Below are 18,126 nucleotides of genomic sequence, written 5' to 3'. Positions count from 1 at the left end.
CATAGACAACTCTCCTCAGATCAGAACTTAGTATGAAAGTAGGCCCTGGTGACTGTGAGTTCAAAGCCATCTTGGGCTGCAGAGCAAGTTCCAGATCATCCCGGGCTGTATAATGGCATCCTGGGAATAAGTAAAGAAAGACTAAAACAAGTATTTGTTTGGGGGTAACTCATCCCCCCCTTATTTTTTTACCCATGCTCAAGTCCCAGGACAGTTGGTAGCATTTCTGGATTTAAGTGCATTGCAGTGATTCTGTCCTGTTCATGTTCAATAGATGCTACTCAGTTGACAAATGTTTATTCCTTCAATGAACTAAAATTCGAGTTACTACATCCAAGAAAATGAAAACATAGTAGAGTAGACATACACTATAGTGACTTTTGATCACAGAGGTTTAAGCATTTTGATTATAATAAATCAAGACATAATTTACTTAGGCTCAAATATTATCATTCGACCTTGACAAAACTAATTGTCTTATTGGATTTATTATAATCCACCAAAAGGTTGGCAACAGTGCTGCAGCCACCAAAACTGCTGTCACCTAAGACACTTGCCTCCAGAAAAGGAACCGGATCATTTAAGCCTTTTAGAGCAACAAGAATATAATGAAAATTAGAGCTCTCTACTTGCCAGGGCCCCCTACATGGCAGGGTTTAGTAACTATTCCTTTTACGTAATTTTTAGGAAAAAAATTATCATATATAGACTTACCAGAGAAAGCCAGAATTCAGAATGGAAGCCTTGGGTTTCTGAGCACCTCAGGGCCCCTCATGCTTCTGTCTGCCCATTTCTGAAGCTATTTTTTTTTCAGTAAACAGATCACCTGTCTGTCATTTATATGCCTCAGAAACCTAAGAATCACCACTGAAGCTAATCTGCCTCCAGGCCACTAGAAACAACTCTAGTAGTGTTTGAAGTCAGATGACCTCATCAATTCGCTCATCTCCATTTTGTTTCCTGCTAGTTGAAGGCTGGGTGGTTCCTAGGCTGATGGTAGGAAGGATTTGGAAGGGGGAGCGAGCAGTTTTGGTGGTAATTAAATAATGATCACACTTAATATATGAGAGACAAAAATATGATAAAAATTCCTACAGTATTCAGAAAAATTTTTTTTCTAAGGAAGGATCCCCAAGCCCAACGCACCAATGGTATCTCAGTAGTTAGGAGTGCAGGACCCTTGGTGCGTACTTCTGCCCAAGACACCTGCCTTCGCCTCATTGCTGGTCTGTGCATCTCCATTCCTTCCCTTTCCTGACCCTCTCCACACACCACTACAGGAGATCTAATAGGATTGTTCTAACTAATGTCCTGCTTACGTACGTCTGTCTTTCCAATTCATACAGATCACGTGAAGTGCACTCTCTCAATAATATAAGGAGGTGATTTTAAAAAAGGAAACAGTCTAAGGGAACATCAAATAAATTGGAGCTGTAGCTTCGCAAAAGCTGACTTTCAAGCCTTACTGCTCTTCTGCATCCAATTTGCACTTGAGGGCTCTGAAGTGCCCAGTCTCCTTTATCCTCTGTGTCCTTGTCCGGTGCTCTCAAGCCCGATGCTTCTGCCCAGGCTCTCCTGCTCTGCCCACTCTGCCCTTGTACCCTGCATGTCCTTTGGGGTCACTTTCAGCATCATCTTCCGTAAAGCTTTTCTGATCCCTAACCCAGAAATCATTTTTAAAGTTTCCTAGGGCTTGATCCGAAGTCTCTCTTAGGATATGTTCTCAGCTTCTCTCCTGCATTAAAAGATTGCCCAAGGGCCTCACTGTACATCACGCATCTCTTTTTACTAATTAAGGTTTCAGAGTTAATAATTGATGCAAAAACCCAAGTTGGCTCTATAAAAAGGCATGCAGCTTGAAAATGCGCGCTTGCTGGACTTGAACCCTGAGTAATTGTATCCTGATGCTCCCTCGGTTTCCTCATCTCTAAGTAGGTGATGGTCATCGGACTCCTAAGATTTGTGTAAAAAAAAAAAAAAATCTGTGGGCTACAGAAGAACACCAGGCACATAGTAAGAAGCAAGAGAATTTTCAACTTGTGTTCACATAACAGAAAAAGTGTTATGTCCTGTGCATTGTTATGACCCTTATTTTGATAGAATCCCTTATCTCATTGAATTCTTTCAATCAGATCCCCTGGGCCAGCTCATTAAAATGTAGACTTCTGTAGTCAAGTAGAATGAAGGGGAGAGCATAGTTTCCACATCTTTTCAGAGCTATTTTTCAGATGCTGCTGACCTGACCCTCCATAATGCCCCAGTTCTAGCATCCCACACCTGCTCCTTGACCTGATGGGTCAATTACTTCCAAGGACCCAGAACAGAATGAAGTTCCCTCCTCTTCCCCAAAGTCCTCTTGTTCCCCCCCATCTACTACTTCCACTTTGAAAGTGATTAAATTTAAGAAAACCTCCAATATACAGAATGTGATTTTTTTGTTTTGCTTTTCCTATTTTCTATGGATTTCCTCTTGTCAGATTTACTTTTGGACTGTTTCAGGATGCCTAAATAGAAACTGTCAAAGAAAATTAAACCAATTCTCATGAGGCAAATAAAACTTCAAGCTCCGGAAATGATATATATGATTTGCCACATAAATATAGCACGGAGAACTATGACTATTCTTGAGATTTAATGGGATCATTACTAGCCTGGCACTGTGGTCTCATTAGCAACTTTCCTAAATGTTATATTTTCCTTCTGTGTCATAATGTTAAGTTACCAGCACAGCACACTGTCTGTGAGCTTGTGCAGGGACCTATGTACGAATGAGCTTCTTTCCTGACAGCAGCTCAACATGAGGGATCCCATACTTGTCACCAGTTTTGCAGGCTTAGGGGAATCCATAATCTGCAAAAGCTCACATTGTTAGCAAATGGCAGAAATGTGGCTACGCCCTGCACAGTTTTACCCTCAACCAGGAGGTTCTATCAGCCTCAGCCTGTTCTATCAGGTGCCTGCTAGGGCTCAGCTGAGAGCCAGCCTGGGGTGGCTTCAACCGAGTCATCTGATTCTCTTTCGTGTTGGCTCTTCTTGTCCTCTAACATGTGGTCTAGGCTCATGCTCACAGTGATAGAGGAGTCCAGAGCAAAAGCAGAAGGCAAAGCCTGGTAACCAGCATAGCTCTAGACACCATGTCCTATCAGACAAAAGACGACACAAGAACAGCCGTAATATGATTCCATCTCTGATGGGAGTGTGACAGTGAATGACGGAGAGCATTGGTGGCCTTAATCCATGATGTGGTCAGTGCATGTTAGCCGTCGTGGTCTCCACTAAACAGATGTATAATTATGGTCAAAGAGAAACCAGAGAGACTCAGATCAAGTCCTAAAGGATTGTAAGGGTGAGAAGAAATTGCTTCTATAAATGAAAATTGAAATTAGATTATGGGCTCACACACACACACACACACACACACACACACAGAGTTGTATATAGTTTATAATATATGACATTTGCTCCAGATGAAGAACCAAATTGTTTGGAGGGCAAATGTGTAGCCAAGGAAACATAAGGCTGCTCTTGATTTATATAATTTATCAAAAGAAACTTTCTTTTAAATTTGCTCAGATCTGTCTTTTATGTATTTACAAACGACCCTGTCCTAAGGATGAGCAGGAAAAGAGGATACAAGGAGAGGAAAAGATAAAATGGGACAAACTGTGTACTCTTCAAAGTGGATGAAAGCTAAACTTGTGATAATAAAGGAAACTCCTTGAGAAAAATAAACTCTAGTCATGGAAAGGGTCACTACCATGTTCTCTGCCACCAAACCAAGGAGTAGAGGGCAGCCTTTTATAAGGTCTTCCTACTCCAGCTGTGGTCCGAGAGCCAACAGTGGCAGCAGCATCTGTACTTTGTGAAAATGTAGAATCTCAGATCTGCATTTGGAAGGGTTCCTGGATGTTACCTAGAGATGCTAGAGTTTGGGAGGAACTACCAGAATATATGACATGGGCTCTGGAGGAAGAACACCTTCTTCCTCCATGGGCAAGCCAGCATTAAGCTTCAATGTCTTTGTCCAGCCTATAATAGTACTAACCAGTACCCCAAGGCTGCCACTGAAAGAAAGTGGGTACAAGTCATTGCCACATTGGCCATGAGCTGTGAGGCAGATACTCACGCCTGGCATCCTTTCCGAACTGGACTGCTATGGCAGTGGGCTTGTGGCCTGACATTTGTGTCAGCATATGTATCAAGGAAAAGCATATTTTCATTTCCTTTTGTATACAGCTAGGTGATCCCTGACTACACATATTCAAGCCATTCATTTTAAACTATTTATCCAGACATTCAAATTTTGTGTTTATTTCTACCTGGGACAACCTTAGCATCTGGGACAGGAAACCGTTGGCCCTGGGTGCCCAGTGATGGGTGGTCCTGAGAAAAGCTTTAAGTCTGTCTTCTCTTCCTCCCTTCCTGCTGCAGTGCTCCACCTCCTGTGGGCTGGGGGCTTACTGGAGGACTGTGGAATGTAGCACCGGGGTAAACGCTGACTGCGCAACCATTCAGAGGCCAGACCCTGCTAAGAAGTGCCACCTCCGCCCCTGTGCTGGCTGGCGAGTGGGAAACTGGAGCAAGGTAAACTTTGGCGCTGTGTTTTCAGGGAAAGGGGAGGGCCTTTTATGGACATTTGCCAAAAATGTCTACTGTCTTCCCTCCTTCCCTCCCTTCTGTATGTCTCCTTAAAAAAGCAAGGACCATTGGCTTAGTCTAAGTTACAGAAGACCTAAAGTCAGACTCTTTATGAATATGCAAAATTTTACCTGTGTGTCATCAGTGTCTTGAGATAAGCTCAAGAAAACATTTTCAAAATTAGTTGCTCTGTCTAGCATGCAGTTCAATATTTCTCAATTATTATAATTTTGCATTGCATGAAGATCATAATTGTATAATGAATAATTATACATTGTCACATATATAATTAAGTCATGGCTCAATGGCTCCTCACAAAATAAATGTTTCATTTGTCTAAACTGAATAGAAAGCAGAAACATTAAGAATAATCTGGGTCTAGAGGAATGGTCCAGCAGTTAAGAGTGCCTTCTGTTCTTACAGAGGAACTGGGTCTAGCTCCCTGTATCCACACCGGGTGGCTCACAACCACCTGAAGCTGCAACTCCAAGAGACCTGATTCAAACTTCTAACCTTTACACATGAACATACACACATAGTAAATAATAATAATAATAATAATAATAATAATAATAATATAATGGTGGTGGTGGTGATGATAATGATGAAGATTGATGTTGATACTTTAAAAGATAATCTGACCATTAAAAAGTATATTCCGTGATGGTAAATATCTGTAATCCCAGGATCCAAAGGAAGATAATCATGGGTTATTCTGAGCTATAGCATAAGTTCTAGTTCAACCTGGGTTACTTAAAACCTGCTCTCAAAAACAAAGAACAAAAAAACGTATGTTCCCATATTAGTATCAATTTCCCTTGAGAAAGGGGCAGGTAAAGTCTTCTGGTTAAATCCAGGTGCTTTGAAGGTATTTAGTCAGGCCATCTGCCCATCATCTTGTACTGATGTTGAGTCAGACCTTGGGAGACACATGATCAGCAGTAGAGTTTAGGGCCAGGCAGATAGCAAGAGCAGGTGTGAGTTATGGGAACCCCTTCTGTGTCTTATAAATGCCCAATGCTAGGGTTCCCTAGATGTCTGTCACCTCTCCAGAGAACCAGATTCCTACAACAGCTAAGACTTTGGGAAAGAGAAAACTACCCAGAAAGTCTTCAGAAACTCAGGACTAGGCATTAGCTCCTTTGTCTGGTAACAAGTTTGTGTCCCAAAGTAAGACCATGAGATAGCTCACTGGACAGAATTACCCACTAGGTAGACTTACCTTCAGACAAGAGCATAAAACATCATTGTTGCACCTTCCCCCAAAGGGAGATTCAGAATTTGGGAAAGAGAGGGCTAACTCATTGAGAATCTCACTACATGTTCCTCCGTAGAGGGACACCTGGGTTCTTTCTAGCTCTGGTTACTACAAATAGGGCTTCTATGAACATAGTGGAGCACATGTCCTTATTGCACGCTGAAGAATCCTCTGGGTATATGCTCAGGAGTGGTATAGCAGGGTCCTCGGGAAGTGTCATTCCCAGTTTTCTGAGGAACCGCCAGACTGATCTCCAAAGTGGTTGCACCATCTTGCAATCCCACCAGCAGTGGAGGAGTGTTCCTCTTTCTCTACATCCTCACCAACACCTGCTATCTCCTGAGTTTTTGACCTTAGCCATTCTGACTGTTGTGAGGTGAAATCTCAAGGTTGATTTGATTTGCATTTCCCTAATGATTAATGATGTTGAACATTTCTTAAGGTGTTTCTCAGCCCTCAGAAGTTTTTCATGTGAGAATTCTTTGTTTAGCTCCATACCCACTTTTTAATGGGGTTATTTGGTTCTCTGGGTTCTACCTTCTTGAGTTCTTTGTATATATTAGATATTAGCCCTCTGTCGGATTTAGGGTTAGTGAAGATCCTTTCCCAATCTGTTGGTTGACGTTTTGTCCTTTTGACAGTGTCCTTTGCCTTACAGAAACTTTGTAGTTTTATGAGGTCCCATTTGTTAATTCTTGTTCTTAGAGTGTAAGCTATTGGTGTTCTATTCAGGAACTTTTCCCCTGTGCCCATGTCCTCAAGGGTCTTTCCCAGTTTCTTTTCTATTAGTTTCAGTGTGTCTGGTTTTATGTGAAGGTCCTTGATCCATTTGGAGTTGAGCTTAGTACAAGGAGATAAGAATGGATCAATTCACATTCTTCTGCATACTGACCTCCAATTGAACCAGCACCATTTGTTGAAAAGACTATCTTTTTTTCCACTGGATGCTTTCAGCTCCTTTGTCGAAGACCAAGTGACCATAGGTGTGTTGGTTCATTTCTGGGTCTTCAATCCTATTCCATTGATCTGCTTGCCTGACATTGTACCAATACCATGCAGTTTTTATCACTATTGCTCTGTAGTAAAGTTTGAGGTCTGGGATACTGAATCCCCCAGAAGTTCTTTTACTGTTGAGAATAGTTTTAGCTATCCTGTGTTTTTTGTTATTCCAGATGAATTTGAGAATTGCTCTTTCCTGCTCTATGAAGAACTGGGTTGGGATTTTTATGGGGATAGCATTGAATCTGTAGATTGCCTTTGGCAAGATGGCCATTTTAACTATATTAATCCTGCCAATCCACAAGCATGGAAGATTTTTCCGTTTTCTGAAATCTTCTTCAATTTCCTTCTTCAGAGACCTGAAATTCTTGTCATATAGGTCTTTCACTTGTTTGGTTAGAGTCACCCCAAGATACTTTATGCTGTTTGTAGCTATTGTGAAGGGAGTCATTTCCCTAATTTCTTTCTCAGTCTGCTTATCCTTTGAGTATACAAAGGCTACTGATTTGCTTGCGTTGATTTTGTAGCCAACCACTTTGCTGACGTTGTTTATCAGCTGTAGGAGTTCTCTAGTAGAGTTTTTGGGGTCACTTAAGTATACTATGATCTGCAAATAGTGATACTTTGACTTCTTCCTTTCCAATTTGTATCCCTTTGACCTCCTTATGTTGTCTAATTGCTCTAGCTAGGACTTCAAGAACTATATTGGAAAGATATGGAGAGAGGGGGCAGCCTTGTCTAGTCCCTGATTTTAGTGGGATTGCTTCAAGTTCTCTCCATTTAGTTTGATGTTGGCTACCGGTTTGCTGTAGATTGCTTTTACTATGTTTAGATATGGGCCTTGAATTCCTGTCCTTTCCAAGACTTTTAGCATGAAAGGGTGCTGAATTTTGTCAAATGCTTTTTCGGCATCTAATGAAATGATCATGTGGGGTTTTTTTTTGAGTTTGTTTATGTAGTGGATAGCATTTATGGATTTCCTTATATTGAACCATCCCTGCATCCCTGGAATGAAGCCTACTTGATCATGGTGGATGATTGTTTTGCTGTGTTCTTGGATTCGGTGGGCAAGAATTTTATTGAGTATTTTTGCATCGATATTCATAAGGGAAATTGGCCTGAAATACTCTTTCTTAGTTGGATCTTTGCGTGGTTTTGGTATCAGCGTAATAGTGGCTTGGTAGAAGGAGCTGGGTAGTGTTCCTTCTGTTTCTATTTGGTGGAATAGTTTGAAGAGTATTAGTATTAAGTCTTCTTTGAAGGTCTGATAGAATTCTGCACTGAAACCATCTGGTCCTGGGCTTTTTTTGGTCAGAAGGCTATCTATGACCCCTTCTACTTCTTTAGGGGTTATGGGTCTGTTTAGATGGTCTTAACACAATAATTGTGGGTGACTTCAACACTCCACTCTCACCAATAGACCAATCAGGTAAACAGAAACTAAACAGGGAGATAGTGAAATTAATTGAAGCTTTGGACCAATTGGGTTTAACAGATATATAGAGAACTTTTCATCCCAAAGCAAAAGAATATACCTTTTTCTCAGCACCTCATGGTACCTTCTCCAAAATAGAACATATAGTAGGTCACAAGACAGACCTCAACAAATATAAGAAGATTGAAATAATCCCATGCCTCCTATCAGATCACTATGGAGTAAAAGTGGTATTTAATAATAATAAAAACAACAGAAAGCCCACATACACATGGAAATTGAACAATACTCTACTCAATGATACCTTGGTCAAGAAAGAAATCAAAGATTTCTTAGAATTTAATGAAAATGAAGGCACAACATACACAAATCTATGGGACACAATGAAAGCAGTGCTAAGAGGAAAACTCATAGCTTTGAGTGCCTCCAAAAAGAAATTCGAGAGAGCATACACTAGAAGATTAACGGAACAACTGAAAGCCCTGGAACAAAAAGAAGCTAATTCACCCAGGAGGAGAAAAAGACAGGAAATCATCAAACTCAGGGCTGAAATCAATCAAGTTAAAACCAAGAGAACCATACAAAGAATCAACAAAACCAAAAGCTGGTTCTTTGAAAAATCAACAAGATAGATTTGTTAGCTTTTATTTCTACAGCAATCACCTGAGATAATCAACTTATAAAAAAGAAAAGGTGTACTCAGAGGATTTGAACTATGAACCATTCTCTTTGCTGTATCATCCATGGTAAGAAGAACCTGGTGAAGCAATGCTGCCACCTCCTGGTCGGGAGGCACAATACAGAAACGGAAAGGGAGAATCCCTTTCAAGGGCCTGTGCCCAACAACCAGGAGACCACCCACTCCACCCCACTCCTTAAAATTTCTACCACCTCCAATCAGCATTGTGCTGGAGAACAAGACGTTGACACGTGGGTCTTTGGGAAACATTCTAGATTTAAACTATAGCAGTGTGCAAAAGATCCATAAATAGCAAAAGCCTGTGTGTGTGGTGGGATGGGGGATGAAGGAGGGGGAGAGGGAGCTCTGGCCAAGATTTATTCTAAACAGTGAAGGTCAGAGTGCCTGGTATGTATTTGCTAACCTCTGATTTCCAGGACTTGGAACAAGAGGTTGATGGACAGATGAACCCTGTCAGAGGAGTTGTTTGTTCCTAGTGCTCACCAAAGTGCCCAGCTGTTCATGAACAAACAGTAGGTCACTCAAACCACCTGCAGAAGCCAGGAGTCTCCGATACCATCAGGTGCCTGGTGCTGAAACTCTCAGAGAAACCAATGTCATTGTTAACATAGTAAAGGAATGTACCATATTCGTTGAGGAAAGTAAGATTTAAAGTGGTTGTTCATGATGTTTATTCTACAGTGTCAGTTACAATAAATTATCAACTGATAGACAGTTCATTGCTTCAACTATAGCTTTTCAGGAGGAAGGAAACAGTGCATAATAAATATGTAAATCAGTGGGGTAACACACACCAATTGTAGAATGAATTCCTAGGGGAGGGGAGGTTATTCTTACAGTGGGAGAAATGCAAGAAATGACAAAGATGCACTTGCAAACCCCATCTAGTAGGTCTGACACCCAGGCTATTCATAATTTTCAGCTCCACACACTTCCCAAAAGAGTGTTCTGTGTGTCACCTCAGTTCTGCAAATTCCTGATCTGACAGTCTCCCTGTTATGTTTCTTAGATTGAACATTGTCCTTTTTGGAATTAAGTCAAACCAATCTTATTTCTTCCTGAAATGAATCAGAAATATGTTTTCCTGTGGGGCAATCTGTCTTCCCACATATGCAATGCTGCAATTTCCTTTTAGCAACAGTTGATTTTATTATCTGTAGCTATACTGAAAAACAGGAGACTATAGCCTGTCCTTAAACCATCAGGTCTCAGATATTTGTTAAGTACTCTGTCTTAATCTAGTCCAAGTTTGTATGTCTTTTGAGTTTGTGTATTTTCTATGACTTTGCAACATTGTATAAAACTGAAGCTTTACAAATGGATAAAATGAGAAATAGCATTGATTTTGCTAAATATACATAGATTCCTACTGCCATCCAAAGCGCATTCATAGAAACATATTAAAATTTAATGTGTGAAAGCCAACACATAGAATTACGTATTAGAGAGGTGTCTCCATTCCCCAAGAAGCAAAACTGAGTGGCAAGAAGGAGGATGCTACACCGGGAATCTCTTCATTTATTTGACCCTGAGTATATTAATAATTTAACCTCTTTTTAAAGCACCATGCTCTTTATTTTACACCACTAAGCATCTTAAATTCAGAGATCCCTGTGGAAAAATAGTTACAAGAATGGCAATTAAGTGGAAGCAATATGATATAAGCCTAGTCATCTCATACAATTGGGACCACAGAAAATTTGACCTAAGACAATTGACCTAAGACAAGGCCCTCCATGGTGGCCTCTGCCTACCTTTCCTTGCTCTCACTTTCCCTCTTCTTGAATTCTGCCCAATGTTTTGTTTGCAGGCAAGCCATGTTGTATCAACGTGTTGAGTCTCTCTACATACCATTCTCTCTACTTCTCTGTCCTCTGCCCATTGTGCCTTCAGTGTCTGCATAAAGGATTTAGCCTGATTCCCCTCCTTTGTTAAAGCCTTTCTTCAGTTTATGAGGTGATGCTAACTAACCCTCTTAGTAACATCATAAGGTCTTGAGTAACTTATGGAAGACAATCCAGCATTTATTTATGTGAATCCCTTCAGCATACCATTGCAAAGCGCTTGCATTAAAGATGCAGCGCTTGGGACATGGCAACTGTTCAATAACTAGGAAGAAGGAAAGTAAGGAGACAGAGGGACAATTAGAATTTTGGAAATAGTCGTAGCTGGTCCTTGTTACTTTGCGGGTTCTTCTTTTTCCCGTTCTTTAACCGCCCAGTTTCATCCCAATCACTAGATAGAAGAGAAAGGATAAAGGAGAGAGAGAGGGAGGGGGAGAGTGAGAGTGAGAGAGGGAGGGAGGGAGGAAGAGAGAGAGAGAGAGAGAGAGAGAGAGAGAGAGAGAGAGAGAGAGAGAGATCCCAGATTTTCTTTTCTCTTGTTACTTCTTTGAACAGGACTACTAATAAACAACATTCAACACCCCCTGAATTCAACATCCCCTGAATTACTAACAACACCAACACCAGTCTCTCTGTGCCCTAGTGTTTACATATGCTATTAAAAGTTCCATGAATTCCAAACATCACACAATTATAGAAAATATCTGCAGCTGGCAAAAATCACACCTCTGCTAGAGCACTAGGCAAATCATAATCAGATGCTATAGACTATCTGAAGCAGCCCCCATCTCCAAACCTGGGATTAAAATGAAAGCACATCTTTATAATATTTCTGCGTTTTTTAAAGAAACTAAAATTCCATAGTTTTCAAAAATGTCACTACAAATAGTTTTATTAGTTTTTTGAGAAATTCATACATTTGTATTTTGATCTTATTCATGCCCAGACTCCCCCCCTTCTGTACCAATCTAGTTTTGTGTCCTTGTGTTTCTTAACTCAAACAAGTCCTGTTTGTGCCATTCACATATTCTTGGGCCAGTACTAGATTTTAAAGTTCTTGTAAATGTGTTTAACATAAAGAAAAAAGTAAATAGTAAGGCTTCCTTTTAAATTCTATATTCTAGTTTAATGTTTGGCCTGAGGCTTTGGATAGTCTCAAATCACAACACAATATGATTGCAGTGATCCATGCCCTTCTAACATTTGGGGATGTTGGGGCAATTTAATCATCTAGCTTTACCTTATTTTTATATCAGTGAAGAAATGGAGTCTTAGAGAAGTAATTTATCCTCACACATGCAGCCACTTGGTGCCAGGGTTATAACTGAATGCCTTGTGATGACGTCCTGATACTGTGCTCTTTAACGTCCCCTCGTTATATGTTTCTGAGGACTCTGTATGAATCTAGTATGAAAAAAGATGACACATATCAAAAACATCTCCAAGAAAAAGAGGTAGACATTCCATTTTATTACTGTCAGGGAATTCAGTAATAAAGGCATTTTTACTTTCTTTAATTTTGTAAACTTAGTATGAACACCTGCAAATAGATAAAAATATCTCACACTCATCCACCATCAAAACAACAACAAAGAAATCCTTGAGAGAATGGAATTTATTTCCATTGTACCTTGATTTGGTTTGCAAAAGACCTCAGTTAAAGCATCTGACACTGTAACTAGAAAACTATCACTTGATCTTGACAGAGAATTAGCTAATTTTTCTACTCCCTTATCCTGACTGGCCCGCAGGCTCCATATTAGGAACTACAAGTGGGGCAAGAAGAAAATGAATGCATCAATTGGCATTTTGCACACAAAAGCAAAACAGCATTAGGAGTGAAGTAATTTCAATATGCCAAGTGATTTCAATATGCTGCCACCTGTGCCTTGCTAATGGAAACTAAAACCCCTTTGAAAACAAAACAGAGGGGTAGATTTAGAGAGCATCCCTTGTGACTGCCGGCTGCATGTTAGTAAATTTCACTCCTCATTGAATGCATATAAACTTTCAACAATAGAATAATGCTAATTTGAAAATTGTATTTGGGAATAGTGGCTTGTAACGACAAATAGAACATGAAAAAATAAAATTTCATTTTACACTTGTTTCTTGTGAAATTTCCTTCTCCTAATAGAGCTAATTATAAAGTAGCAGCTACTTTTATTTTCCTACATGTGCTTAACACATGGAAGGAAGATAAAGATTTTTTTTTTAATTTGTGTTTTGTGGGAGCTATCTGGCTAGTGTTGATCATACTTGAGTTGGGAAAACATTTGCGTATCCATCTACCTCTTTGGCAAGTGAGCCCATGTCTTCCCATGTTACAGACATTGCTGTTGATGACTTGGCAGGATCTAGCTGATTAGATACACTCATGCAGGTTATCTTAATTAGTTTTATTGAGGTGGGAAGACCTTTCTATTGTGGATGGCACCATTCCCTAGGCTGGGGTCCTAGTCTGTATGAAAACAGAAAGTTGGCTAAGCTCAAGCCTTCCTCACTGCTTCCTGACTGAGGATAGGGTGTGACCAGCTCCCTCAGAACCCACCATTGTGAGTCCTGTCATGATGGGCTATAACCTACAAATGTAGCTAAAATAAATTCTTTCAGATTGTTTTTCTTTTCATGGATTTTTAATCATAGCAATAGAAAACAAAGACACAGGCCAAGATTTCACCAGGTAGCTTGGTGCATGTTTCTGGACAGCGGGAGAAGGTGAAGCAGTGGTTTTGGAAATCCACTGAAAGGGTTTGAGGAATTTTCTCTATGCGGTTGCAACCCTACAATGATGATTTCTGGGAAATCCAGGAGTGCATGATGATTCCTGATTAGAAAGGAAGGTCAGAGGACAACATTCAGACAGCCCCCAGTCGTATATGCCCTTTCTTAGTGGTACCTTCTCAGTCAAGACTCAGTGAAATCACTGGGAACAATGGAGAGGGTAAAGACCCTGTTGCTTGGTATGGAAGCACATATCCAGAATCCTAGTATTCCGGAGGCTGAGACAGGACATTCATGACATCAGACTAGGCTAGGCCACATAGCAAGATACCATATCTCAAAAGAAAAGGAAGGAAGGAAGGAAGGAAGGAAGGAAGGAAGGAAGGAAGGAAGGAAGGAAGGAAGGCTACAGACGTTGGTTTTCCCTTTCAGGATCCAACTAGCAGTTTCTCTGAATTCATGTTCTTGATTTAACAAATCCATTCTGACCATCCATGCTTGCCTGGCCCCATGCCAAGCGCTTGTGGTGCAGTGCTGAATGGGCACTTAGGGACTTCTTGGTGGTGACAGTGGTAGAAACCACAGACAAAATAAATGAACTCTTTTGTATTTCAAGTGCTTTGCCACGGAGAGAGAAGGGGTGGAAATGAATAAGAGGAGCGGAGCGTGTTTTGTTCAGGGAAGACCTTGGCTTTACAAAGCAAAGAGATGGCTCAGTGGGAAAGGGTGCTTGCCTCGCAAGCCCGAGGACTTGAGTTCTAGCCCCAGAACCCAATTAAGTTAAAGGTAGAGGATCAGCTTCACTGAGGTGTCCTCTGATTGGCACGTGTGCCACAGCGGCAGATACATGCTGATGCATACATATCATATCATGCACTATGATAAGTTTCTTTTTTTATTTTTTATTCAATATAATTTTTTATTTACATTTCAAATGATTTCCCCTTTTCTAGCCGCCCACTCCCCAAAAGTTCCGTAAGCCCCCTTCTCTTCCCCTGTCCTCCCACCCACCCCTTCCCACTTCCCCGTTCTGGTTTAGCCGAATACTGCTTCACTGAGTCTTTCCAGAACCAGGGGCCACTCCTCCTTTCTTCTTGTACCTCATTTGATGTGTGGATTATGTTTTGGGTATTCCAGTTTTCTAGGTTAATATCCACTTATTAGTGAGTGCATACCATGCTTCATCTTTTGAGTCTGGGTTACCTCACTTAGTATGATGTTCTCTAGCTCCATCCATTTGCCTAAGAATTTCATGAATTCATTGTTTCTAATGGCTGAATAGTACTCCATTGTGTAGATATACCACATTTTTTGCATCCACTCTTCTGTTGAGGGATACCTGGGTTCTTTCCAGCTTCTGGCAATTATAAATAGGGCTGCTATGAACATAGTAGAGCATGTATCCTTATTACATGGTGGGGAATCCTCTGGGTATATGCCCAGGAGTGGTATAGCAGGATCTTCTGGAAGTGAGGTGCCCAGTTTTCGGAGGAACCGCCAGACTGATTTCCAGAGTGGTTGTACCAATTTGCAACCCAAGTTTCTTAAAAGCGTTCTCATTTAACCCGATGCTTGAACAAAGGGAAGAGTAGTAGCACAATTCAGAAATCAGATGGAGGGACTTCTAGGATGTAAGGACCGCAAGGACACACCGGTAAGCTGGCGGAGACTCCTGATGAGTGCAAGTATCAGTCCTCCCATTTTAGGTCCAAGCGTGCAGCAAATGCAGGCGATAAGGGACCAGGAAGGCACTGGAATCAACTGAGAGACAGGTGAGAGGCTAAGTCCTGGCTACAGGCAGCCTAAGCTACCAGCGCTATCCTGGTCCAAGTGGAAAGCTCACAGGTGAACCCTGCAATTTCCAGATACAAAGCAGGATGCTGGGACTGTATCACAAGGAAGGAGTAGGGTGCAGAGGTCTATAAACAGGGCTGGTTTGGAGGCTTTCTGTGGACATGTGCCTATAAGGCAAACATTCAGTGATGGAGGCAGGTAATGACAGCTTTGCCCACTCCTGTGAGTCAAACCACTGAGCAGTTACTCGTTTGTTCCTATAATACCATCCCTTCCTAAGAGGCATTATAACCTATCCTGTGTTCTGAGCCATGTAGAGGAGCTCCTAGGGAGAAGTGAAGGTGGTTTGTCAGAGGGTCCTTCCCTTGTTACCAAAATGCCCGATTCCAGAAGGCCTTGGATGCTCGTTCGCTTGATGTGAATACAGGTATTTAGCAGGAATGGCCACCCTCTGAGTCAGGCTTGAACCTGTGCTGGCCTGCCCAGCTTCTCATCTTCTAGTAGACTGTGAGATAACAGTTAAACATCTCAATCTACAAATATGTCCCCAGAGGCTCAAAGTGGATCCACTGGGAAATTAATAATCATATTAATAATAATTAATTATTATTAATCATCCAGGGATAAACTGAGATACTCACCCACTGCTGACAGACCTCCAAACTTTCACACATTGAAACACTGGTTTTGTTATTGTTGTTTGTTTTTGTTTTTGTTGTTTTGGTTTTGGTTTTGGTTTTTTGACACCAGGAGACCCAAACTAGAAAATCTGATGTGATTGCTTTTCCATAAATAGGAAGGAAAGCAGGGTACATGCAGACTAGGCTTGACCTATCTCCTCACGCTGGGAGCCTGAACTTCCACAGTGATGGACTGAGGGATCCTAATGCCAAGGATGCAGTTGTTACCTCTGCCTTTGTTCTCCATTCAGTGCTCCCGAAACTGCAGCGGAGGCTTCAAGATTCGTGAGGTGCAGTGCATGGACAGCCTGGACCATCACCGGAGCCTGAGGCCATTTCACTGTCAATTCCTGGCTGGCGTTCCTCCTCCTCTGAGTATGAGCTGTAACCCGGAGCCTTGCGAGGCATGGCAAGTGGAGCCCTGGAGCCAGGTATGGCACCCAGAAGGGATATGCAGCGTCTTGGAGATGGAGTCTGATAGACCATGAATTGTTGTATTCACATATGTGTAGTCTCGGAGTTACAGAAGACCACACTGGAATCACGCCAGAGATTCAGTTCCATTTAGTGACCCCACACTGTATGAGGGAAACAGCCCCCTTGCTGGAGCTAAAAGAATTCCACTGGGAAAATGATATGGTACATTGTCAGCTATGACAGTGAAGTGCTTTATTAGAATGTGGTCTCACAATGGACATATTGTTTAATCAGAGGCCCTGCTGAGGATATGAACACATGAGCTGATTCAAAATAGATGACTTTGGTGAGCAACGTGTAATAAAAGCCTTGCACACCTGTCTAAGCCTTCTTCTGTTAGGCTGAGAATAATGGTCACATCCTTCTCATCCCATATAATTTTAGATTCATATTTCAGTTAAATGGGCAGATGACTGTTTGTACAAATAAAAGAGAGGGTGCCTGTCTCTTCTGTGAGATAAAGAACTCTGCTGGATTTTGGTGTCTAAAACATGAAAACATGCTTCTTTTTCTCTGGTAAATTACGAATGTATCATTTCCCAGTAGATAAACACATCGATGGCTAAAACATACTCCCAAGTCTACCCACGCACCAAACAAAGATGAGAAGTCAAAACTAGAATGCACTGTGAGTGTGTATGTGGGGTATTTTATTGCCTACTTTAATTCTCACAATGATGTAGGCAGTAGGTCTTACTCATTCCGTTCTACAGATAAATTTTAACTCAATGGTTAAGAAATACACCTGAGGTTCCACAACTAGAAAATGAATGATTAAATGTTTATTCAAGTATCATACTTTCATGTCAGTGTCTACTCCTCTATAGAACTTGACTGAGTGAGCGTTGAGCAGAGAGATAACTAGGGGGAAAGACTGAGTCACTGGCTCTTTTATGGGTACCTGCAATGTACACAGGAAGAGAACAGATATGAACACAGTGAACTTATTCAAAATAGACCGCTCTGGTGAGCAATGTATAATAGCCTTGCACACCCACACAAGCCTTCTTCAATTAGGCGGACAATAATGGTCAGATCCTTCTCACCCCATATGATTTTAGATTCAGAGCCTGAAGACACAGCACAGACAACTGACTCCCCTGGGACTTCCTATGTCACTCTGGGCCACTAACTCATGTTGATTTCTAGGTATCAGAACCACTCCGTAGTGTTTCCTGGGGTGATGTGGGAAAGTGGGACACTGTCCTCTATTTCCCTATTTCCCCTCCTTCTCTTTCTTACTAAACTCTAGAATGGAGTTCCTCTTGTCCCCACCCTTCCCAGGCCTCCAAGTTCCTCTCACATGCTAAGCTAGCCTGGACCTGCTCAGGCAAATCCTTTAAATCCTGGAGAATTTTTACAAAGAAGTTGACGTTTCCTGCTCAGAGAAATAGCATTTTCAGGCTATCAAAGATGACCAGTCAAAGACCAGTAGTGGTGGCACATGCCTTTAAGCTCAGCTTGTGAGGAGGCAGAGAAATGCAAATCTCTATGAGTTGGAGGCCAGTATGGTCTACATAGTGAATTCCAGGCCTGGCAAGCTGTATGGTGAGACCCTGATTCAATGTCCTTAACAA

The 18,126-nt window shown here is 41.4% G+C and overlaps 1 protein-coding gene across 1 annotated transcript in view; it reads left to right on the top strand.

Moving 5' to 3' along the window:
• The window catches only part of Adamts12 (ADAM metallopeptidase with thrombospondin type 1 motif 12), a 304,796-nt gene that overhangs the window by 260,251 nt on the left and 26,419 nt on the right, over positions 1–18,126 (top strand). The window contains exons 20-21 of the mRNA XM_052160107.1: positions 4,432–4,584; positions 16,324–16,503. Of these exons, the coding sequence (XP_052016067.1) occupies positions 4,432–4,584; positions 16,324–16,503 (333 nt within the window). The remainder of the gene's footprint in view (positions 1–4,431; positions 4,585–16,323; positions 16,504–18,126) is intronic.

This window comes from Apodemus sylvaticus, chromosome 16, assembly GCF_947179515.1.
Source record: "Apodemus sylvaticus chromosome 16, mApoSyl1.1, whole genome shotgun sequence".
NCBI classification, from domain to species: domain Eukaryota; kingdom Metazoa; phylum Chordata; class Mammalia; order Rodentia; family Muridae; genus Apodemus; species Apodemus sylvaticus.
The sequence above is the reverse complement of the archived record's forward strand: the minus strand, read 5'-3'. Positions and strand labels throughout refer to the sequence as shown.